Source organism: Littorina saxatilis, linkage group LG17 (assembly GCF_037325665.1).
Source record: "Littorina saxatilis isolate snail1 linkage group LG17, US_GU_Lsax_2.0, whole genome shotgun sequence".
Classification (NCBI taxonomy): domain Eukaryota; kingdom Metazoa; phylum Mollusca; class Gastropoda; order Littorinimorpha; family Littorinidae; genus Littorina; species Littorina saxatilis.
This window is the reverse complement of record NC_090261.1, coordinates 53,592,316-53,618,079: the sequence shown is the minus strand read 5'-3', so window position 1 is coordinate 53,618,079 and position 25,764 is coordinate 53,592,316. Positions and strand designations below refer to the sequence as shown.

The following is a 25,764-nucleotide window of genomic DNA, read 5'->3' as shown; positions in this document are numbered from 1 at the left end:
CTCCCGATCACGGGGCGGACGCCTTACCACTAGGCCACCGTGCCGGTCACAGCCTGGTCACTTTCTGTGCAAAGTGGGAATTCATTCCTGAATGTATTATTATTATTATATGGAGTCTTATATCGCGCGCGTATCTCCAGACTCGGACTCAAGGCGCAGGGATCTATTTATGCCGTGTGAGATGAAATTTTTGTTACACAATACATCACGCATTCACATCGACCAGCAGATCGCAGCCATTTCGGCGCATATCCTACTTTTCATTTCACGGCCTATTATTCCAAGTCACACGGGTATTTTGGTGGACAATTTTTATCTATGCCTATACAATTTTGCCAGGAAAGACCCTTTTGTCAATCGTGGGATCTTTAACGTGCACACCCCAATGTAGTGTACACGAAGGGACCTCGGTTTTTCGTCTCATCCGAAAGACTAGCACTTGAACCCACCACCTAGGTTAGGAAAGGGGGAGGGGAGAGAAAATTGCTAACGCCCTGACCCAGGGTCGAACTCGCAACCTCTCGCTTCCGGTACCACTCGACCACTCGGCCACCCAGTCCTTGTTTATTTCCTTAAGACCAGTTGGGGGAGAGCGTAGGCAGACTCGCCGGGAGACAGTGAGCATATCTATTGTCACGGGAAGGGTCTTTAAACTCAAAACAGATTAGTTGAAATAAACAGAACATTGGTTTGTTTTATTTCTCAACGACAGGCATTTTCTTACAACGGCAAGGCGCAAACGATCTTCACACGTGACAAGAGCAAGGAGAATTTGATTGGTTATGTGGCCAACAAGGGGCTGTCCTTCTCTGACGTCAAAACAGTCAACATCATGTACAAATGCAATGGTGCGTGTGTCGTAGAATGAGTCCATCGTATAACGATGGAAAAACTAATACATGTAGGCTACAACGAAGCCATCAACAAAACAATTACAATAATGATTAATATTGAACATTTCTTTCGATAAAAAAAAAACTAAAAAAAAACCGGTGCTTTCACAATGAGATCACGTAACCGAACGTTTTTGCGTGAAGTAACTGACGTAACTCAAAGTTTTGTCGGAAGCTTTGGTTTGACAATTACAATTCCCAGAAAAAAATATATAATATGTCTGTCGAATTGTACACTCCTCTCTTCCACTTGTAGATTTACGTACCTCGAGAAAACAGTACAGTAAATGCAAAGTGTACTTATTGATACCATTTGTGTTTCCTCTCTCAGAGACATGTGCCACTTCCCCTGTCTGCAACAACCCATGCTTCGTCAATAAAGACTGCCGATGTTTCTGCAAAGAGGACATGCCGAAAGGTAGGTGTTTTTTGGGGGTGATATGACGTATGCATTTGTTAAAAAACAAAGGATTACTGTACTCACCGATACAAAGACGACACAAGACGCTTTTTGTTGTCTTTTGTGTTCTTGTTTTTCCTGATGAAGCTTCCACAAGCGAAAATTCGTTATCGTCTTGTGTCGTCTTTGTATCGGTGTGTACAGTAATCCTTTGTGTTTTTTTTTTTTTTAGCTTTGTTACATTTAGTCAAGTTTTGACTAAATGTTTTAACATAGAGGGGGAATCGAGACGAGGGTCGTGGTGTATGTGTGTGTGTGTGTGTGTGTGTGTGTGTGTGTGTGTGTGTGTGTGTGTGTGTGTGTGTGTGTCTGTGTGTGTCTGTGTGTGTGTGTCTGTGTGTGTGTGTCTGTGTGCGTGTGTGTGTGTAGAGCGATTCAGAGTAAACTACTGGACCGATCTTTATGAAATTTTACATGAGAGTTCCTGGGTATGATATCCCCAGATAATTTTTTCATTTTTTCGATAAATGTCTTTTATGACGTCATATCCGGCTTTTTGTGAAAGTTGAGGCGGCACTGTCACATCCTCAATTTTCAATCAAATTGATTGAAATTTTGGCCAAGCAATGTTCGACGAAGGCCGGACTTCGGTATTGCATTTCAGCATGGAGGCTTACAAAATAATTAATGACTTTGGTCATTAAATATCTGAAAATTGTAATCAAAATGATTTTTTTATAAAACGATCCAAAATTACTTTTTATTTTATTCTTTATCATGTTCTGATTCCAAAAACATATAAATATGTTATATTCGAATTAAAAACAAAGCTCTGAAAATTAAAAATATAAAAATTATGATTAAAATTAAATTTCCGAAATCGTTTTCAAAACTATTTCATCTTATTCCTTGTCGGTTCCTGATTCCAAAAACATATAGATATGATATGTTTGGATTAAAAACACGCTCAGAAAGTTAAAACGAAGAGAGGTACAGTAAAGCGTGCTATGAAGCACAGCGCAACCGCTACCGCGCCAAACAGGCTCGTCACTTTCACTGCCTTTTGCACTACGTTCAGTTTCATTCTGTGAGTTCCACAGCTTGACTAAATGTAGTAATTTCGCCTTACGCGACTTGTTTTTTACTCGGACAAACATTGGAGGGGCCAATCACTATAGCTAGTCATGTGTCGGAAACATGACGTGGACTGTAGCACGTGTGAAGTTATTTGTCAGAGGAAAAGCAGGGAAATTCACTTTTTCACAACCAATACAAACCCCACGGAGTTATTTCCGAAAATCGTCTATTGAGTCGGGAATCCACGAAGTCCTTTTTACTGAAAACTCGACTTCGCCCAAAGAATGTGATGTATAAGGCTAAACACGAACAACTGTTCATCATGGCAAGAACCTAACCCAATACATTGTTTTCTCCCTATAGTACACGTTGAATTCTTCCCGCATTTTCTTTTATTTCAATTCTTTGTGCCTGTATGGTTACGATGACAGAACCGTGTGTGAACAAGAAGGGAGACAAGCCGTGCGAGGATTGGGCGAGTTATGGAGAGTGCAAGAATAATCCTGACTACATGAACAACCACTGTGCGAAGGCCTGTGGCATGTGTTCCGATGACCCAAAGGTTGGCGGTGAACAGGATACAGAAGGGACAACGATCAAAGCTGGTGAGAGGTAGCCCAGTCATGAATAAATGTATGGAATTGGTTTTGAATGTGAATGTGAAAGGGAGTTGATGCAAGTGGCTGAGAGCTATGTGTGTGTGTGTGTGTGTGTGTGTGTGTGTGTGTGTGTGTGTGTTGTGTGTGTGTGTTTGTGTGTGTGTGTGAGAGTGCGCGCGCGCGTGTTTGTGTGTGTGTGTGCGTGTGCGTGCGTGCGTGAGTGTGTGTGTGTGTGTGCGTGTGTCTGTCTGTCTGTCTGTCTGTCTATCTGTCAATATATATGTGCGCACGTGCCAGTGTGCATGCATGCGTGGGTAACATCATTCTGTGTTAATTCGTCGTATTTTCCATCTACCCCCGACTTTTAAGGTACTTGTTACAACGACTATGGCGATATAATATGCGAAGATTGGGCCTCCAACGACGAATGCAAGAAGAACGTTGATTGGATGACGACCCACTGTCAGAAGTCGTGTGACAAATGTTCCCAACAGACTCCAACCATCTTCACAACACCTACTACTCTGGGTATGATATCACATTGCATAACAGTATAATTATGACACGGTGACCATAGCTTTGTAGTGATTACGAATGTTGCAATAAACGCACCCCAGGGATATTGCAGAATGTCACAAACTCATCAAATAGTCCAAAACGGGAGGCTACAGCTCAATGTCTAACCTCGTCTTCTGTTGAGTCGATCAATATTTCAGAAAAAAAGCATAAAAAGCAGACCATTAATTTGACCTTCAGACTTTAAACTGTGTGCACTGGTGATCAAATGTTATCCATTAGTGTTAACGTACACCAACTATGAATTAATTCTTCTTCTTCTTTTCGATCGCCGATTTAACTCCAAGTGTCATAATGGCAGTTGATGCGTAGTATTGTGGTTTGTTGGAGTGCGCCGTGCGGCCCAACACATACGTCTTCAGCACTCGAGGTTTCTGTCAGGGTTACCTCACCCAAGGACCTGCCCTGTGAGCACAAGGTTGGTCCATATTAGTCTGGCCTCTACCCTTCGACCTGTCCAGCTTGGGAAGCCCTGCCAGGTGTTTACACTCCCGCTGGCATAGCTCTTATGGTCACCGAGACACGCAAACCACCACACCACGTTAAGGAATGGACCATGTGGTGGCTATGAATTAATGAACTGGACACTTATGGAAGCAATTGACATTTGTGTGGGTGGCATTTGGAGGGGTGGGGGAGGGGTCACCATATAGAATCAACAAGTTGTACCAAGCCGTATCTGCAATCTCGGACGTCTATTCTTTTGGTTGTTTTTTTACTCAGAAACTGCGCCAGACTGTACCAACAGCTACGGTGACAAGCGCTGCAACGAGTGGTCATCGGGCGGTCAGTGCGCTAGGAACCCCAGCTTTATGGGCAATCAGTGTCGGAAAGCATGTGGTCTTTGTCCAAGTCGTGACACGACCAGAAACAGGGATACGACTGGCGTTGCCACACACAGCGAGGCCACTGCTGAAACAACGACAATTAACACTACAGCTAAAGATGCCTCTGAAACTGTCGGTGCACCTTTAACGAAAACAACATCATCAAGTACATTGAAAACTGCAGCTACAACAACAACAACTACAGCTAAAGCCATGGGTACAGATTCATCTGTAGCTACTGCTTCCAAATCCACTGCAGTCCCAACGACTACTGAAGCTACTGTAACTACTGCTGCAGCTACAGCTCCAGCTACAACTACAGTTCTAACAGCCACTGATGCCCTGACTACCAGAACAGCTACTAAAGCTAAAACTACCACATCAACCGAAACAACAGCTTCAGCGACTACTACCGCTCTCACAACGACAGCTTCAAACGCACATACAGTTACAACAACTGCAACACCGTCTGCTAGCCCCGCAACAACAAGTGAGTGTGTTTTCAATTCGTCTGCATTCGCAAGGGTTTGTTGAATTTGGTCTCATAGCTCATTCAGCTTGGGCTATGTGGTTTTGTTTCTGAAGTGTTTTTAGGTTTTTTTTGCGCGATTTAAATAATTATGGACAAGAACACTACGCGAGAGTTGTTATGCAACACTGGGCCCCGGACAGCGGAGATACTGAGAAGCATTAACATGCACAGATTCTTTACATTTCTCAAAGTTCTGTGAGCTTTTTTTAAAGGTACAGAAATTACACGATGGTGTTCACCGTCACGGATCGGCCGAGTCTTGTACGTGGAATAAGAGCATCATTTTGTCACATATCAAAAGTCAATAGCGTGGGAGGTCATTTTGCTGAATTCATTGACATAGGTATTACTTACGAAATTAATTCAACAACAACAAAATCCAATTCTGCGCAGGAGGCAGCCAGGCCGTTGCCTTTTTTACTTGCGTTAAGTTGAAGGTAGCTCTCATAATAGGAACAAGAGACTGCAGGTGAGAAGAACAAGAACAAGATAATAACAGGGACCTATCTATCTATATATAATTATATACATACTAGAGGAATACCCGGCTTCGCCGGGGTGAATCGCGAGACAGAGACAGACAGCGTGGCGGTTCACCACAATCACCTTTGAAGGCGAAGTCCTGTCAAACGGGATTGACAATTTTAGAGCTTGTTTCTTAGCCCTATTTTATCTGTTGTGGCTTCTCAAATGCCAGAACATACAGACAGACAAAAGCCGCTAGACCCCATCACAAACAGAACTCTATAATCCACAGGTTTTTGCCCCCACACACACACAGAGAAGCCGTATATATATATGTATATATATCTATAAATATATAGAGATAGGTGACAGTGTATTTTTCGCGTGGCTATAAATTGATTCGACCTTTTCACTTTGACAGTAAGAACAACTTACGGGTGCAAGGGAAGCGTTCTGGACAGCGCAGTGACATTCTAAAAATAGTAACTTAGAAACGGGAATATGGATTGAAGCCACACGAAGGCGCAAAACACTGGAGAAGATAAGGAAGAGTTACTGGGAATGGTGAATTCGCCGGGGTGAATCGCGAGACAGAGACAGACAGCGTGGCGGTTCACCACAATCACCTTTGAAGGCGAAGTCCTGTCAAACGGGATTGAGAATTGTAGAGCTTATTTCTTAGCCCTATATTATCTGCTGTGGCTTCTCAAATGCCAGAACATACAGACAGACAAAAGCCGCTAGACCACATCACAAACAGAACTCTACAATACACAGGTTTTTGCCCACACACACACACACAAACACACACACACACAGAGAAGCCGTATATATATATGTATATCTATATCTATAAATATATAGAGATAGGTGACAGTGTATTTTTCGCGTGGCTATAAATTGATTCGACCTTTTCACTTTGACAGTAAGAACAACTTACGGGTGCAAGGGAAGCGTTGTGGACAGCGCAGTGACATTCTAAAAATAGTAACTTACAAACGGGAATATGGTTTGAAGCCACACGAAGGAAGGGAGATAAACGCAAGACACTGGAGAAGATAAGGAAGAGTTACTTATAATGGTGAAATGAACACAAAAACCAAAATCGGTTCAGCGCTGCGCGCTGAGAGCACATGTTGAAATATCTCATCGATGATATTGTGTCCGGGGTGTAGCTGAATACGGTGTCCAAATTTGAAAAAGATCCACCGAGAACTTTGGCGTTGTGATGTGGTGTAGCGGCTTTGGTGTGTCGGTATGGGGGCCCGGGTAGCTGAGGTGGAACCAAAATCGGTTCAGCGCTGCGCGCTGAGAGCACGTGTTGAAATATCGACCAGGTTGTGTCCTGTCCCGGGTCTACCTGAATATGCCCACCAAATTTGAAGCAGATCCATCGAGAACTTTGGCCGTGCATCGCGAACTCACAGACAGACACACAGACAGACACACAGACACACAGACAGACACAAGTCGTATATATAGAGATATACGACTTGTGTGTGTGTGTGTCTGTGTGTTCGCGATGCACGCCCAAGGTTCTCGATGGATCTGTTTCAAATTTGGTGGGCATATTCAGGTACACCCCGGACATAACCTGGTCGATGAGATATTCCAACACGTGCTCTCAGCGCGCAGCGCTGAACCGATTTTGGTTTTTCTCTGGATCCATTCCCAGTAACTCTTCCTTATCTTCTCCAGTGTTTTCAGCGTTTATCTCCCTTCCTTCGTGTGGCGTCAATCCATATTCCCGTTTCTATTTTTAGAAGGTCACTGTCGACAACGCTCAATCCATATTCCCGTTATACTATTTTTAGACTCTTCTCCAGTGTTTTGCGCGTTTATCTCCCTTCCTTCGTGCGGTGCGCCGGCAAAGCCGGGTCCCCGGCGGCGCAGCCGGGTATTCGGCTCGACTTCTTCCCGGCGAAGCCGTACCCGGCGAAGCGGGTATTCATCTAGTATTAGATGTCTATGATAATAATGAACATGTACTCACCAGTAACACGAACAAATAAAACACGAATAAGGACCGGTTTCGACGTATGTCTTCGTCAGACATGCTCTTGCTCTCCGTCCCCTATGTATGTTGTTGTTGTTGTTGTGGTGGTTGTTGTGGTTTTGGTGGTTGCTCTCATGTCGATTCAGTAAAAGCCCGAGCCGATCTGTCATGGTGAACACGATCGCTTACATCTTTATGAAAGGCCCAATGATGCACGATCTGTATGTGTCAGCAGGTATTTCGTGTCAAGACAACGACAGGAGGTGCCGGTCATGGAAAATATACTGTGGAAGAAACAGTTACGTGATCAACAACTGTCATAAAACGTGTGGGTCCTGCTGATATGCGGGTGAGTTTGTGACCTTGCTGCTATGACAAAATTGAAGGCAGAAAAGAATAATTCATATTACTAACCGAGCATCTCTCTCTCTTTCTCTCTGTCCGTCTCTGCCTCTCTCTCTGTGTGTGTGTGTGTGTGTGTGTGTGTGTGTGTGTGTGTGTGTTTGTGTGTGTGTGTGTGTGTGTGTGTGTGTGTCTCTCTCTCTCTCGCTCTCTCTCTCTCTCTCTCTGTCTTTCTCTCTCTCTCTCTTTCTCTCTCTCTCTCTTTCTCTCTCTCTCTTTCTCTCTCTCTCATTTTTCTCTCTCTCTCACTCTCTCTCTCTCTCTCACTCTCTGTCTCACTCTCACTCTCTCGTTCTCTCTTACTCGCTCTCTCTCTCTTGTCTCTCTCTCTCTCTCTCTCTCTTTTCTCTCTCTCTCTCTCTCTCTCTCTTTATTCTCTCTCTCTCTCTTGCTCTCTCTCGATCTATCTCTCTCTCTCTCTCTCTCTCTCTCTCAGTCGCACTCTCTCTCTCTCTCTCTCTCTCTCTCTCTCTCTTTTCTCTCTCACTCTCTCTATTATCCCTTTTCTTTCTCTCTCGCTCTTTTCTCTCTCGCTCTTTTCTCTCTCTCGCTCTTTTCTCTCTCCCTCTCTCTCTCTCTCTCTCTCTCTCTCTCTCTCTCTCTCTCTCTCATCTACTACCCTCGTTAAATAAAGAATTGTCATTGTCATTCTCTCTCTCTCTCTCTCTCTCTCTCTCTCTCTCTCTCTCTCTCTCTCTCTCTCTCTCTCTCTCTCTCTCTCTCTCTCTCTCTCTCTCTCTCTCTCTCTCTCTCTCTCTCTCTCTCTCTACTTATTAATTATGTGTATCTTCTTTGACATTGATATCGTCACTTCTGACATCGCCGTGATGATTGTTCTCATCGTCTCTATTTTTATTGTGTGATTCTTTGTGATATTGAAGCTTATCTGTCATCAGATATTAGAAGAAAAATTTTTACCTGCCACTAAATGTATGCGACCTTTCAAACTTCACCTCCAACGAAAAAGTCTTCGTTTATCAATTAAACCCACTATTACTTGATGGGTCAACAACTTTTGAAGATCTATAATGAATTTAAAATAAATAAATAAACCGATGTATTAATTTTCTTCTTATTTATTCAGCTTAGAGCAGCAGGATGTCGTGTCCTTGACCTCCTCGAGAACCAGTGGATGACGGACAAAACACGCTCCCTGTCCCACTCGTCCCACTTCACTGTGCGTCGTTTCCATGGTGACTGTGAGGTGCACATGCACTACCGAGTTTGACCTGCACAACGCTACACACAAGTTCATTGTGTTCACGCAGGAAAAGCCGTTTCGGATTGTTCTGTAAACTTTTTGTTTTAAAATGGTACGTGAAAGATGTTGCTTATGAGGACACAGCAAATGAATACCGTTCTGTATTGTCATAACTCTTACAGCACACATTAGAAGATGCATTAATATAAGCATGCGCTTGTGTACTGCTCCAATTGTCACATTTGTATGTGTGTCATATGATTGCAATTGGATTTGCTATTAAAATTTAAACCAATACAGCAACGGAATTTTGCTAGAGTCTCTCGAGTTTTATGTTCTTTAAAAAATAACTATCGGAAAAAAACCGCTGAATTGTTCTTTTCTTGTAAATTGTGTGTGTATGTGCGTGCGTGCGCGCGTACATACGTGCTTGCGTGCGTGCGTGGATGTGTGCGTGTGTGTGTGTGTGTGTGTGTGTGTTTTCTGAATGCGCTTGCGTGTGAGTATCGATTTTCGAGTATCGTGATTGAATAATCTTCCTGTTAGTGAGACAAACTTTCCCACTGTACATAAAAGGCCAGTCACTATAGCGAGGGTTGTATCTGAAACACGTGGTCATGGACCACGGTGTCGAAAGCCTGCCTCACGAAAAGCAAGACTATTCACCTTTTTAACAAACCATGCTAACCCAACAACATTATTTCCGGAATTCAGAATTCATCTATTACTGCAGCCAAACAATTCCCATTCCACATAAGATACAGCTGGGGTGTTGATTTGTGGTATGTGTCCACGTAGATTTTAACAAGTCGCGTAAGGCGAAAATACAATATTTAGTCAAGTAGCTGTCATTTTTCAGCAAGACCGTATACTCGTAGCATCGTCAGTGCTGTGCTCATGGCAAAGGCAGTGAAATTGACAAGAAGAGCGGGGTAGTAGTTGCGCTAAGAAGGATAGCACGCTTTTCTGTACCTCTCTTTGTTTTAACTTTCTGAGCGTGTTTTTAATCCAAACATATCATATCTATATGTTTTTGGAATCAGGAACCGACAAGGAATAAGATGAAAGTGTTTTTAAATTGATTTCCAAAAAAAAATGTTGATAATAATTTTTATATATTTAATTTTCAGAGCTTGTTTTTAATCCGAATATAACATATTTATATGTTTTTGGAATCAGCAAATGATGGAGAATAAGATAAACGTAAATTTGGATCGTTTTATAAATTTTTATTTTTTTTTACAATTTTCAGATTTTTAATGACCAAAGTCATTAATTAATTTTTAAGCCACCAAGCTGAAATGCAATACCGAACCCCGGGCTTCGTCGAAGATTACTTGACCAAAATTTCAACCAATTTGGTTGAAAAATGAGGGCGTGACAGTGCCGCCTCAACTTTCACGAAAAGCCGGATATGACGTCATCAAAGACATTTATCAAAAAAATGAAAAAAACGTTCGGGGATTTCATACCCAGGAACTCTCATGTCAAATTTCATAAAGATCGGTCCAGTAGTTTAGTCTGAATCGCTCTACACACACACACACACGCACACACACACACACATACACCACGACCCTCGTTTCGATTCCCCCTCGATGTTAAAATATTTAGTCAAAACTTGACTAAATATAAAAAAGAATGCGTTTGTCCCATGTGAAAGCTTGCACGGATCTTTAATGATTTACGATAATTATGGTTCACACAGAGGAGAAGGAATCTTTAACTATAGTTGCTTTCAGCAGCAAATGGCCAGCTGGTAAGAAACCAATGTGCTTAGCTTTTTTATGGGTTTTTCTTCTTCGCTTGTTACACCCCCGGTATAGGGGTGTGTATAGGATTCTGTCGATGTGTTTGTTTGTTTGTTTGTGTGTTTGTGTTCGCATATAGATCTCAAGAATGAACGGACCGATCGTCACCAAACTTGGTGAACAGGTTCTATACATTCCTGAGACGGTCCTTACAAAAATTGGGACCAGTCAAACACACGGTTAGGGAGTTATTGGTGGATTAAGATTCTACAAGGACTTATAGAGGGACATATTAATGGTCAAAGGGAAATAACCTTCTCAGTTGGTGGCAGTGAGAATGGTTATTTCCCTTTGACCAACGGGGGTGTTTTTCCTACCTCGGAGGAATTTCTTGTTTATGGGTTTTTCTTCTTCGCTTGTTTTGTATGTCTTTCGTGTGTGTACCCATCATGTTGCGTGGAAGATCGGTCATTTGTATCTGTTTGTGGGTTACATGCACAATTATAGAATGAGATGTCCCGAGATAAAAACACCTCTCTTAACAGTTATCTCAAGATACAATCTACTACCTTCGCTTCAAACAATCAAGAGGCGGTTCCCTGGTGTGTGTGTTTTTTTTTTAATAAATCATCTTAGCTTTAAGTATAGGACTTAAAAGGTCGAGTTTAACTGGGTGAACAAGCAAATAAGTGCAGCCCCCCCAAAACAGCATTTCTCTTTTTCCAAAATGTTTGAGCAAATAAGGCGTTCCAAAATGAACAGTTTCTTGTTCTCCGACTTACCCTATAGTATTGCCTCCTTATTCTTGAACTCCCACTTAAGATAATGTTTGGCCTAGTCGCCTAAAATCAAAACATTATTTTATTTTTATTTTGGCGGGGCTTTGCTATTAAATATTATATCGCTTAAAATGTCAAAGTTCACCGGGTCAGCGCACGATGCGAGATAAGGGCACACATGAACACCGCCTATCACACATCTCTCCTCAGATCGGGTAAACAACTTCAAGAAGAAGATGTTATTAAACTTTCTCTTGGTCCTCTCGTCCTTGCTGATATGTGCTTCGGCAAAAAATTTACTGATCAACGCTGGGTTCGAGTCAACTGACCACTGGGACTGTCCGCACATGACGTGTACTCTGTCCAGCACTGCCCACTCCGGTCATCATTCCTTGCAGATCACTCACAGGTCAGTGCGTAGACAGTCCGCACAGGCAGACTGAGAAGCAAACACACGCGCACGCGCATGCACATAAACACATTCACGCACACGTACCCATATACGCAATTCCATGCAACCACACGCACATACGCCTGCACACACACACGGAGGAATTCACGTACGAATACACATTCGCACATACACACACACACAGACACACACACGCACGCCGCACACATACACGCACGCACACTCGCACACACACACACATACACACACCCAAACACATACACACACACACACACTGAGAGACAGACAGAGACAAAGATGGTTATGGATTGAATTGTATTGAATTGTATTGTATTGTATTGTGTTGTTTTGTTTTGTTTTATTTTGCATTACACCGTATTCTGTTCCATTCTATTGGTTTTTGATGTATTTGATTCTTTTCTATTGTATACGTATTTCTCTCTGTTTCGAAGACAAAATGGGAATCACGGCGCACAGCAAACCGTCCACCTCACGCCAGGGCACAACTACCACGTTAGAGCTTTTGTCAAACTGCTGACGCAAGTGAATCACAATGGGGAGGATTTTGTGATCAATTTCTATTACAAAATGACAGGTTCGTGAATTTCATCAGATATTGAGGCATACAACAGAAATCCGTACCCTTTGGGTCGTTGAAACAATTAACGTAAACGTCCAAGGACCTTTTTATGCACCATTGCACCTCGTGTTATTCATCTAGTTACAAGTAATAGGTTTTTGGTATTGAAAAAGGAATAATAAATAACATTTTAAACAAATTCTATTTGATGTGGGCCAGGATAAATTCTCTATCTGTACTGAGAAAGTATTACTTAGATGTACATATGTTATAAAGGGAGAGTTAGAAATGTTATGTAATAACGGACAGCGATAATATTGATAAACCTAACTCATTTAGAGCTCGAATATGGTTAAAACAGAGTGGTAGGAAAGAATGTAAAAAGGACAAATGAATGCATGAATGAATGAATGAATGGATGGATGGATGGATGGATGGATAAATGAATGAATTATTGAATAAATACATGCATAAATGAATGAATGCATCAATCCGATGAACGAATGACTGAATCAATGAAAGAATGAATGAATCAATGAATGAATGAATGACTAAATGAATGAATGAATGCATGAATGAATACACTATTATCAAATAAAATGAACGAGTATAGTACTAAAGCATGGTTTATAATATAACAGAGTTAGAAAAGACTGCATCTTCAAGCCGTTTAAGAGGGCACTTTGATGTGCTTCAGATGGCAGCACGAAGTACCCGCAGGCTGCCCATTTTGAAGGTATCAAGAAGTCTGACGGCTGGGTGGATGTGTCGGGAGTCTTTGGCGTTGACAAGAACGGTGAGTGTTTTTGTGCTGTGATGCTTCCGGGGGTAGCTCAGTTGGTTGAGCACTGAACTTATGATCCTTGGGTCACGGGTTCGACTGAATCCGGGCCGGACATGGGTCAACTTTATGTGCAGACTCAGAGACGGTATCCATGTTCCACCCCCGCGGCACGTAAAAGGCCTCTGTCACTCTGCCAGAAGTGCAGGTGGCTGATTACACCTAAACACGGACACATCCGGGTAGCGCGACTCCGCGTTGCTGCTAGCTTTCAACTAGGAGGAAGCGACCCGGATTCTCTCAGCGATTGGGACAACAAAGTTACGAAAATGAACATGAGGGAAGGAAACTGTAACTGCCTGCTCGTTATACATGTCCCTCAGAATGACTGGTTATGAATTGCAAGGATTGGTGGGTGGTATCTTGCATTATAGGCTGTCTGTTGGGGACGTCCTCTTTTGATGACTTCTGCTGGGGAAAATTGGATGGACGGACGGATGGATAGATGCTGCCAATCATCTTTGCGTTCGTTGCTTCATTTCTTCTTTGTTTTTGTTTGTTTTTGTGATGTGTTTTTTTTTAAATCTTCTTCTTCTAGATCTTCTTCTTCTTCTTCTTCTTCTTGTCGATCACTCAGATGGAAACGCCGGTTCTCCGCGCAAATGTTGCTGTGCGCTGTAGGTCGTCCAGACTGCCATAGAGCTTCCCTCGCACCGTGGTCGCCTCCGTCCAGATCTGGCTCCTGAGGCCGTCGTGTAGTGGGCAGGTCTGCAGCAGGTGTTCCGTTGTCATGCTGCCTGTTTGACAAGGGCACTGGTCTGACTGGCCAATTCTAAACTTGGTAAAAAGGTGGTGGTTCATTCGGTTGTGGCCTGTCCGCAGCCTGAATATGAGGACCTGCTCAGACCTTGTGAGCAGGTGAAAGGCGTCGTTTTTGTTGTAGTGTGGGTGCTGCTGCAACCACTTTTTGTGTTGCTTGGCCTTGATGATGGTCTTGGCTTCTTTGAAGGTGGTTGATCTGTCATTCTGGTCCTTCGTAGTGCCCTCCTTTGCCAGAGTATCTGCGGCTTCGTTGCCTAGTATGTTGCAGTGAGAGGGGACCCATTGCAGCACGACTGTGTGGGCTCTGCACAGGGAGGTCAAGGCGGATGACAGGTCATTCAGTTCTTTGTCTCTGGCAGTGTCTAAGGCCTGCAGGACTGACTTTGCGTCGCTGAAGAACACAACGTTGTTGGAGGAGAGTGGCCTGTGCTCAATGTGGGCTGCATCTGTCTGGAGCGCTACTGCTTCAGCCTTGAACTTGGTGGAGTAGATGCCGGTAGCGAGGCAGATGTGTTCTTCTTCTCGACCTACTGGGTACTTTATGTAGATTCCGGCGCCACCACTTCTGACAGCCTGGTCGGCAGATCCGTCAGTGTATACATGAGTCCATTGGCGTTGGGGGTAGGAGTTGTGGATGTGTTCAATGGTGAGAGACTTCAGTTCAGCACAGCTCTGGGAGTCTTTCTTGCCAACGCCAGGAATACTGCAGCGTATCTGGGGTCTTCCTTCATCACTCCAGCTTGGGTTTTCAAGGTATTGGGGGATATCTTTGGATTGCTGGTCCAGGATATCTTGGTGTCTCCTTTCCAACACCCTCGTCTGGTGGATGAAGCTTCCTCTCTTCAGTCTTCCTTTTGTTGGTTGGCACAGCCTGTCTTTCATGGGGTGAGTTGGCAGTCGTTTGAATTTAGTTACCTGGGTGAGGAGTTTGGTGTCCCTTCTGTCTTCCATGGGCTCAAGGCCCATGATGTTTTCCAGCTCTTGGATAGGGGTTGACCGCATGGCGCCAGTGATGATTCTGGCCGCCTGGTTCTGCACCTTGCTGACTCTGTCAAATTGTCAAAATTTGACTTGGCTGCTGTGCCCCATGCCGTCACTCCGTACTCAAGTACTGATCTGACGCTGCCCACGTACATCTTCTTGGGGATTGCTGCATCTGCGCCCCACGTTGTGCCAGTTAGCTTTTTCATTAGTGCTAACCTTAGCTTGGCTCTGGCTTCGACTTTCTCAATTATTAAATCGTTCTCGTTGTTTTTCATTGATCCAGAACCACGTCCGTCCATTCGTTTGTCCATTTATTTATTCATTTATGTGTCCATTCATTCATTCATTTAAATTCAATTATGAGTCAATGTTTGGTTCGCTCGATTTTTTTTCGTTTAATCATTTGATCGTGTGTTTCCAGCTATCCTGAAATACGTCCACCCGTTCCTTTATCTAGCAATTATCCATTCATGTAGCCATTTATTCATCCATTCGTTCATGTATGCATTAATATATTAAGTCATCTATTCATTAGTTTTTTTTAAATTTATTTATCAATTCCTGTATTTATTCGTTTATCCATTCACGTATCCATTCACTAATCCATTAATTCGTTGGGTAGCTAGATCAATTGGTTGTTCCTTCGCATTCCTTCATTTAATCATTAAATGATTACATTATTCAGTACTTTATTACTTAATTACTTAATTCATTCATTCGTTCATTCATATTTTTCAGTTCACCTTCAAAGCGCCACCTTGCAGATTCACGGCGGAAGCAATGGTGTCGACTTTCTGGTGGACGACGCAACGATTGATATGATCGCGGTGACCCCGAATGAGGATTGGAGAAAGGAGACTGATGCTGTCATTGACAAGATCAGAAAGAGCGATATCCATGTTCAGTGAGTATGCTGAGTATACATGTTCGTATCACAACACACACACACACACACACACACACACACGCACACACACACACACACACACAAAGGCGTTTATTTTGCACAACTTGCACATTAAAAAGTTGTTGAATTTCATTGGCATCCGTGACTATGCGTTGCTCAGCATTTACGCGTATTAACCTGTTTGTCGGCAATAAGCACATGTTTACAGTTTATCCGTCAACACACAAATCACTAGTGTGCACACATACGGACACAACTGCCCGCTTTTGTTATCTAATAGGCTTGGAGTACAGTGTCTCGGTGACGAGAAACCAGCAGTGCATGTTTGTATTCGAGACACTTACGTGCACCTAGTAATATCCATCAGTAAGCTTTCAATGGGGTTTCAGAGTGACGAACAAAAACAGTTTGCACCTGCCCGATGTTTCTGTTCAGGTAAGTACACCTGTCTGCATCGCTTCGATACACATCCGGTACGTGTGAAAAGGGGATTGTACCATTTGATTCATGTGAGTCGTATATATTTGCTGTGTTTGTCAGTGGTGTTGATTTTATGTTCACAGTTTACTTTTCTAGAGCTTGAAGTCAGTGGAGAGGGGGGGGGGGGGTGGGAGGGGGAGGAGGTTGCCAATGTGGATTGGCCCGTGGGTGGTGGTCACGTGGTGGTGGTATCTATCTTTCACCCGCGTCAGCACAATAACTCCCCGGCCCAGGGCTGCGGATGCACGAGAAAGTTACCACCCAAACGGGAGCCACCCGCAGTGTTGGATTGGTTGAAACTGAGATGTGTTGTGATTTCAACGAATCAGAACCCGCAGTTTGTTCTCTCCCTTTTGGGTGGCACCCACTTTAGGTTCGTGCATTTCAGGCACTGCCCTCTACCTGGATAAACTCGCATATTTGTGACTAGAGGAATACCCGCTTCGCCGGGAAGGAGCCGAATACCCGGCTGCGCCGGGGACCCGGCTTTGCCGGGTGTACGCCGGCGCACCGCACGAAGGAAGGGAGATAAACGCGCAAAACACTGGAGAAGAGTAATACCCGGCTTCGCCGGGACAGTGACCTTCTAAAAATAGTATAACGGGAATATGGATTGAGCGTTGTCGACAGTGACCTTCTAAAAATAGAAACGGGAATATGGATTGACGCCACACGAAGGAAGGGAGATAAACGCTGAAAACACTGGAGAAGATAAGGAAGAGTTACTGGGAATGGATCCAGAGAAAAACCAAAATCGGTTCAGCGCTGCGCGCAGAGAGCACGTGTTGAAATATCTCATCGAGCAGGTTGTGTCCGGGGTGTAGCTGAATATGGCCACCAAATTTGAAAGAGATCCATCGAGAACTTTGGCCGTGCATCGCGGACACACACACACACACACACACACACACACACAACACACACACACACACACACACAGAGACACAAGTCGTATATATATATATATAGATGCAACCACCCGTCAATCTATCGATTCATCCACAAATTTATCAATCCAGCCATCCACCCACCGTTCATTTAAGCAAATTATCTGTTTCGTGGCATGCACATTGATCAAAAAAAGTCAGACTAAACACGATAATAGGAAAAACAATAGTCAACGTCGTAATAAATCATCGAAAACGATTAATTTCTTAATTTAAGTTATCAATATTTAGAAAACATTTATGTTCCGGTATATTTGATTTATTTAATTATTCATAATTCTTTCTAATTCTTCTGTGCAGCTATTGCAAACCAAGAAATCCTTCCCCTGGGGAATGTCGGTAAGAGATACCTATTATAACAAGAACGCAGTCAACGGGAAGTATCGGGACTTTGTCCACAAGCATTTCACCTGGGCAACTGTTGAAAACGGCTTGAAGTGGCATACAGCGGAGCCTGTAAAAGTAAGTCGGTGCGTGTGCGTGTGTGTGTGTGTGTGTGCGTGCGTGCGTACATGCGTGTGTGTGTGTGTGTGTGTGTGTGTGTGTGTGTGTGTGCGTGTGTGTGTGTGCGTCTGTGACTGTATGTTTGTCCGTGTGTCTGTGTCTATGTCTGAGTGTCTGTGTGTGTCTCAATGTGTATCTGTTCATGTGTGGGTGTCCGTGGGCGGTTTTGTGTGTGTGTGCATTTGTGCTTCATATTCAGTTGTGTTTCTCTGTGTATGCGCTTTGTGTTTAGTCTTTTTCTGGCCAGTAGACCTTGTATCAGTGTTGTTGCTTTCCACTATGTTTATACGTGCTTAAATAACAATTGTCCATTTTCAAACAGGGACAGAAGGACTATCAGCCTGCTCTGGATACTTTGCACGGGTTGAGAAGCCACGGGTAAGCTCAAGTTATTTCAACAACTTTTTAAACACACGCACGCACATATTCAAGCACGCAAGTACGCATGCAGGCGCTCACGCATGCACACTAACAAACACACACACACACACACACACACACACACACACACACACACAGTCAGACAGTCAGACAGAGGTGCAGCATGACTATTTGCCCATACATCACAACACTATACAGAACCTTTTAAAAGCACAGCTTTTAGTCCTATCCTGGAGATAAAGTCGGTGTCACCGCAGTTAGCGGGTGAAACTAGGTCATTGCAGTTTACGTAAGGCCCGGCGACCACCTATGTAACGTTAACAGGACAGACGACGCACGGCAGATTATTGAGGTGATTCTTTTTTTTCCCGCAACCCGCTACACGTTGCGTGAAAAGAAAACAGGCCAAGTACTCGTCATAACCCCTATCGCAGCATGTAGTGTAGTGGCGACTGTGCAGATGTATTTTGCCCTTAAGAGAGCATTCAAGGCATTATTGTAAATGCGCAGGCGCAGTCGGGAATACATGTAACATGTTTTGATCATCTTCTTCATTGATTCAGAATCAAAGTCCGAGGACACAACCTGGTGTGGTCAACGGACAAGGCCGTGCAGAGCTGGGTCAAGGCCCTGTCTGGACAAACGTTACGCAACACGGTCCAGCACCACATCCAGGAGGTCATGAACCTCACACATGGACTGTGAGTCACCCGTAAAGGACATTCTTAATTGAGCCCGAAGTCGACTTCTCAAAGGCTTTAAGAAGTCTTTTTTTATCAAAAATTCAGTGCCAAAGCTTCGTGCAGCCAGATTCGTTAAGTCAACTTCGCCGCAAAGTCGACTCCGCCCAGTTAATTTGAGGCTAAATAAATGAGGGTTTCAATTCCCGTCCTAAGCCCACTTCCAGCATCTGGCCTTCCCCACCCCCATCCCCAACCTCCAGGTGTGTCTATATTCAATAGTTTGGATATTTCGAGGTTCTGAAAGCAAAGATCTCAAGCATCCATGTTTGTGAAAATGAAACTCAAAAGGTAGAGAGTTTACAGAAATGTTGTACAGGGATACAGGATAGCAGGCAAAATAACCTGCTCAGTTTCTTTCAGATCGAAAAAAAACACCTGTTGGTATACTGGTTTGACACAAAACGAGTCCAAAAAGCTCAAATTATACACAAAACCAAAAAAAAAGGAGAAAAAAAGAAGGAAATTGAATTAAAAAATCCTCGTGACAGACGTAGCTTTCCATTTTGTGATAACAGTTAATACCCCGGAGACAAGACCGTTGGTGGTAGTACGGGTGGCACACCACTATAACGAAACATTTTATGTAATTTTTGTCTCCGTTCCATAGTCTGTCTTTGTTCGTTTTCCCCACAACCTCTATTAGTACTCGGTTTTCCCAAAACGCTGTCACAAACAGTACGTAACGTTGGCAGAGTGGAGCACTGGGACGTCAACAACGAGAACCTCCATGGCCAGTGGTACCAGGACAGACTGCACGATCCTGACTATGACCTGGAGCTGTTCCGTATCGCTCATCACAACGATCCCCATGTCAAGCTCTTCCTCAACGACTTCGGCGTGATTTCCAAAAACCTGCACACTCAGGTCAGTTTGCTGGTTGTGGACATTACGTTCACTCCTTCCCGTGTTACACTCAGGGATGGATCAGGGAAACACCCAAAATACCCCTTCAAATTTTTAATTTAACTCTTCCTCAACGACTTCGGCGTGCTTTCCAAAAACCTGCACCCTCAGGTCAGTATGCAGGTTGTGGACATATGTTCACTCCTTCCCGTGTTACACTCAGGGATGGATCAGGAAAATACCCATCAATACCCCTTCAAATGTTTAATGTTTACAGCATTTTTGGGGTGTGTGGGCTGCCCAGTCCCCTGCGTAGTCAGCCCCTGTACCTCTACCACATTTTGGATGCCCTTCCCTCTTCTTCTTCTTCTTCTCGTTCGCTTCTTCTAGACGTCCACTCCTGTAACACGCACGAATGCCGCCGTCTTCTCCGGGGCCACCAGGTCGCCAAACAGCTTCTCCTGCAGGGGGGGGGGGGGGAGGGGTCTCATCCGGCCAAGCTGTGCTTCTTCTTTCTTCCTGCAGCGAGCATTGCCCTTCCCTCTCATACACTATGTCCAGCCCTGGAAACAATTATGCTCACCATAGATCTGTCTGTGTTTTACATGGGATAAGGCCGCCCCTCCACCTGGAAACTTTCAACAAATAGATAGATAGATAGATAGATAATTTATTGCCAAGTGTACAATACATGAATGAACATAAAAAATACACGAGGAAAGCAGCTTGCTGTGTGATAAAAACAAAAATAAATAGCATTCATACATCTCTGGCGCATAGCATCATACATACATGGGTAAGACAATTTGGTATCACAGTAACTAATACATACACTATACAGACATGGTGAGAACTATAAAAACTCTAAAATCAACCGTCTCACTGCTTTCTGTGCATGTCTAGATTTTTGTGTGTGACATGATTTCGCCACTGACACTATCGTCAATCTGAGGCATTCATTCTTCACAAATTTCCACTCTGCACGAGAAGTAGAATGTAGAGTTTGGGTTTGTGTCCAAGTTGAATGTTTTCTTTAATTTTTTTAATTTTCTTTTTAATCTTCTAGATTATCTTGTGTATGTGGTTGTTGTTTATGAAATGTAAGCGAATAATGCTTGTATTTTATTTCTTACGAGGAATCTTTTTATATGTAAAATGTTTAATTCTAATGTCCAATGTTTTTTGTTTTTTTTTGTTTTTGTAAAGCACCATGAGACTGTTATCTGGGGGTGCACAGCGCTATAGAAGAATGTTTTATTATTTAAGTTATTGAGACATCCCAGTGCACTAAGGGATTTATAGAGGAAATCGAGAAAATTCATTATTGAACAAAGCGCATAGCGCTGACTTCAATAATTATTTTCGAGATTTGCTCTATAAATCCCTTAGTGCACTGGGATTGTTTCAAAAACGATATTGTCAGTACCGCCAGAGAAAAAAGAAGATTCAAAACGCACATTTTGCTACGCGTAAGTGTGTGGTCAGGTTTGTGTCAGATCTACTTTTGTGTGGGCTGTCTCAAGTGTGTCGTGCTTTCGTCACACGCAAACTCTTGTTTTAATTTCTGTTGGTAAATTCCAGAGTAGCGTTAAGCTAAAAAGTGATGATCTTTCATACAGACCTCATTTAAACTCGGAGAAAGGACTGTGCTCTTAGTTATTTGCGATTCGAAACCTTCATCGAGCTTCGACAGATTGACTGTGCCTTGAATTGACTCCAAGGCCACGGTTAGCACATTTTCAAAATAAATATGGTATGTTTCTCGTGTTGTATCTTCACTCATCGGGGAGTCTGGTACTATATATGAACGGTAAGAATGCTCTGAACTCTACACGTATTATATCTTAAGCGTATTTAAATCGCTTGTCCAGTATTTAATTTAATTCTCTATTTTTGTATGAACTCAAATGTTTAGTGTTCTTAGTATTTCTTGCTAAGCTAAGTTCTATTTAATCAGAGTTTGTTTGTGTGTGCTTATACTTAGTGATATTGTAAAGCGCATAGTGCTTTTAGTTATGCGCTATAGAAATCTCCTTAATAAATAAATAAATAAATATATCCCCATCGTTTGTTTGTTCACATTCGCTAAACATGTTAATTTGCTGCGGGGTTTATGTCGTCTGCTAGGCGGCTAGGGCAATCGAACTGCAGTCTTATTTTAAAAACAAAAATTGCTCCACTGCACGCGTGAGGCAGGCTGGTAATAAGTTTTATACATGGTAAGAACGTTCTTAACCCTACACGTTTTCGATTCCGATTGTTGTTGCCTTGAAATAATAATTCGGAAACCATTCATTGACTGAACTGATGCAGTCGTATTTCAGTGTAGTCTACTATAACAGAGTCGACTTACAAATGGCGAAATGCTGGTCTAGCTGGTACGTTATCGGAATAACACTTGTGTTTTGTGTTTGCCGCTGGGAATTTTATACTAACTCATCATTTGGTAATGTGGTTAATAAGCTACATGCCACTAACACGGCATATGAGAAGAATCTTTGCAAGTCAAAACGAGAAGAGACCATTGTGGAAGAGACACAGCCGCTTCTATTTTTAAATCAGTAGGATTCACTGTGGCACAGGCGCCTGCGATCTGTCAGAAAAAAAACCACTTCTGCTTTGAGCCGCAGGAAATTTATGGTTATTTTTTGGTAAAGTGGAGAATATAAGCTACATGTCATTAATTAATTCTGAGGATGAGAGTACAGTCTCGCTTTAGCAAAGGGCGTAAGAATACACTCTGTGGAAAAGTTAGCGCACTCCAAGAGTGCGCTAACAGATTTAAGCGCATCGCCATTAGCCAATCAACTGGTTCACATGAGTCATGTGACACCAGTACTTACTGACAATTATTATTATAATTATCATTATTATCATTATTATTACTATTATTATGCTCTTATCCTACATTTTGTAAAAGCCCGAACAGATATGCAATGGTCTACATGAACGTTTACACGGAAAGGGTCGTAACATTGGTAATAACCATGCACACAAATTCATGTTTATGTGTATATATGCCAGAGGCCAGAATTTAGGCTGTTTAGGCTGTTGTGGGGTCAATGCATCTTCAGGTGCTAATTTATGGAATGTGTTCTGGTCTTGATTCCAAAAGAATCTATTCACGAATATATATATATATATCAGACTGACATGCAATTTTGCTGGCACAGAACCAAAAAGAGAGATAGAGACCGTGTGACAGAGACAGACCGACAGATTATCACAGACAATTATAGGTCAAGACAAAGAGGCAGACAAATGAACTAACAGATGGACAGACGGAAATCATCTTTTCCATACCTGAAATTCAAGATCAATTATGATTTGTTTCTATACATCCTCTGTGTGTGTTATTTCCAGGAATATCTACAGCAAGCACTGAGGTTCAAGGCAACCAACGTTGGACTCTACGGCATGGGTGTTCAGTGTCACTTCTTCACCAATCCAGATCCCTATGGCATTAAGGTTTGGGATGGGGATATGGGGGATGAGGGGGATGTTTAACAGCCTCTCAACCTATTTGGCTATACGGGACAGAATCAAACACTTATAATACAGAAAATTAACTTATCTGACAAATTGTGCAGAAACTCCCTCAAAAGACACAAGTGAGACCTGAGCGAGTCTTCTGAGCGAGTTTGTGCACAATGTTTTTTTTAGATATGTGGTTTTTTTTGGTATTATAAATGGTTGTCTGTTTCTAGCTTTGTTATTCAGGATTTTGAAACGTTGGCAATATATTGTTTTTGGATTTCTATACGGGACCGATGACTATTGGTGTGTGTAAGTACGTGCGAAGGCTTACATGTTAGTGTGTGCGTGTGAGTGATACTGCAATATCCTATGGTACACACATTGTATGATCACAGGAGCGGTTGGACGTTTTGGCCAAGGCCGGGGTACCCATGTGGGCAACAGAGGTAGATGTGGTGAACGACAACGAGAACGTGAGGGCGGACTATCTGGAGATGGCCATCAGGTCGCTGTACGGTCATCCTGCCATCGAGGGCATCGTCTTCTGGGGATTCTGGGACAAGGAGGCTCGCCGAGGTGAAGCCATGTCCTGGGTCAAAGGAGACCACATGGAGGCGAGTTGTTGTTTGTTTGTTTGTTTGTTTGTTTGTTTGGTTTGTTGGTTGTTTGTTTGTTTGTTTTTTGTTGTTTGTTTGTTGGTTGTTTGGTTGGTTGGTTGGTTGGTTGGTTGTTTATTTGTTTCTTGGTTTGTTTGTTTGTGGTTGGTTGGTTGGTTTTAACAGATAAATTTTTTAGGCTGTCCTTGATTGAGCCCGAAGTGAGACTTCATGAAGACTTTGTTAAGTCTTTTTGCCAAACGTTCAGTGCCAAAGCTTCGGGCAGAGAACTTCGCGATAAGTAATTCGCAAACTGGACCTAACATAATTCCTACATACTGTATCGGGCTTAAGGAAGCAAACGTACAACTATGTCAAACCGATAGCAACTGGTCATCTGTCACACCAACCAATAAAATAAAGTCTAACACTCAGAGATGTTTATTAACGGAATATTCAAATTACAATATATGGTAGATCTCACCGGTTGCCGACTTCGTTTCCTGTAATTCAAAAGAATTTAAACAGCATACATGTATTTGTATTTCCTCTTCTTCTTGTTCTTCTGTTGCATTCATGGGTTGCAACTCTATCATACAGTATTGTTTTACACGAGTGGGCTTGTACGTGTATAGCCGTTATTGCGTGTTTCTATAACCCGTCGCACTCTGACAAGGATTATAGGATTCTTTTCGTGCGAATTTGGCCATGTGCTGGCCCATACACGTGGAGGGGGGGGGGGGTAAGGCACTAGCAGGTCGGCACATAAGTTGACGTGGGAAATCAGAAAAATCTCCGCTCTTAACCCACCAGGCGCAGCGGGGTTTAAAATCATGACCTTCAACATACCAGCCAGACGTCCTTACCACTAAGCTGTTGCGCCCTTCGGTGATTTTTGTAGGACATAGGTTGACTTGAGTATCTTATTGAAAAACAGAAAAGTCTACTTCGTGTGTTTATTTGTTCGAGAGTTTATGTTTTAATGCGAATATAATGGTTTTAGAGACAGCAGTCTCTTTTCTATTCACTTATCTAAATGTTCGAGACAACACGATATCATTCGACATCACTGGCGATTTCACATTCAGACAATTAAATGCACACCATGTTAAAGAACAATTTGCCACGCTCTAAACTGAACACCCTCTCTGTTACCCGTTTTGAACACAATTTGACACAGTACATGGCTCTACTAGATAAAGGTACCACATGTTGTTGTTTTTTTAATTTCGATCCGCTGCTAGACTTGTCGATTTTACAGCCCACCGCAGCGACCTGACATCCTTCCCTGGAGTGTCTGTAAAATCGACAAGGTACCACATGGTTAACATTGATGTTTTAAGTGTTGATGTTCAAAAGTGGAACACTTCAGTTTTAGAGAGTTCTTTTAGAGAAAGCTATACGTTGTTCGTGTTTGGTTTCTACACAGATGACAGCAGCAGGACGGCGTGCCTTTGACCTTCTGGAGAACCAGTTCATGACGGACTCAACGCACAGATTGTCCAGCGCCTCCCACTTCAGTGTGCGTGGTTTCCATGGTGACTACGAGGTGCACGTGCACTACAAAGGTCACGAGCTGCACAACGCTACACAGAAGTTCACTCTGGGCACACAGGAGAAAACGATCCATATAACGCTGTAAACTGCTTCTTGTGGTTCTTGACCAAAGTCTGTTTTGGACAGATGGGATACGAACCAATGCACTTTTGTTTGAAGAACATGTAATTCGCTTTGTTTGTCCCTCTTTTATCTTTTTGTTATGAAAGTATGTGTGTCTACTGCCGCAGATAAACACCAACAACGACGACA

At 42.9% G+C, this 25,764-nt stretch overlaps 2 protein-coding genes across 3 annotated transcripts in view; both read left to right on the top strand.

Annotated features, from left to right (window-relative positions):
- LOC138953950 (zinc metalloproteinase nas-15-like) overlaps positions 1–9,328 on the top strand; it is a 15,005-nt gene extending 5,677 nt beyond the window's left edge. Inside the window, exons 8-14 of one of the 2 annotated variants that reach the window (XM_070325963.1) lie at positions 713–848; positions 1,225–1,311; positions 2,802–2,975; positions 3,339–3,497; positions 4,269–4,862; positions 7,598–7,714; positions 8,852–9,328. In XM_070325963.1, the coding sequence (XP_070182064.1) occupies positions 713–848; positions 1,225–1,311; positions 2,802–2,975; positions 3,339–3,497; positions 4,269–4,862; positions 7,598–7,707 (1,260 nt within the window). In that variant the 3' untranslated portion in view covers positions 7,708–7,714; positions 8,852–9,328. The remainder of the gene's footprint in view (positions 1–712; positions 849–1,224; positions 1,312–2,801; positions 2,976–3,338; positions 3,498–4,268; positions 4,863–7,597; positions 7,715–8,851) is intronic. The other variant, XM_070325964.1, reaches the window with a different exon arrangement.
- Positions 9,329–11,699: 2,371 nt separating this feature from the next.
- On the top strand, positions 11,700–25,764 carry LOC138953949 (uncharacterized). The gene is made up of 12 exons (XM_070325962.1): positions 11,700–11,907; positions 12,363–12,505; positions 13,188–13,286; positions 15,816–15,981; positions 16,374–16,419; positions 17,712–17,873; positions 18,238–18,293; positions 18,860–18,997; positions 19,732–19,903; positions 23,246–23,350; positions 23,755–23,973; positions 25,385–25,764. The coding sequence occupies exons 1-12, from the start codon at positions 11,735–11,737 to the stop codon at positions 25,595–25,597; spliced, it is 1,692 nt and encodes a 563-aa protein (XP_070182063.1). The 5' UTR covers positions 11,700–11,734; the 3' UTR covers positions 25,598–25,764.

Excerpts from the sequence above, each read along its gene's own strand:
- LOC138953949 (XM_070325962.1), top strand. The coding sequence starts at position 11,735 with ATGTTATTAAACTTTCTCTTGGTCCTCTCGTCCTTGCTGATATGTGCT. Across the intron at positions 15,982-16,373 it reads AAGAGCGATATCCATGTTCA|AGTGACGAACAAAAACAGTT; the intron begins GTGAGTATGCTG and ends ATGGGGTTTCAG. Across the intron at positions 18,294-18,859 it reads CACGGGTTGAGAAGCCACGG|AATCAAAGTCCGAGGACACA; the intron begins GTAAGCTCAAGT and ends TCATTGATTCAG.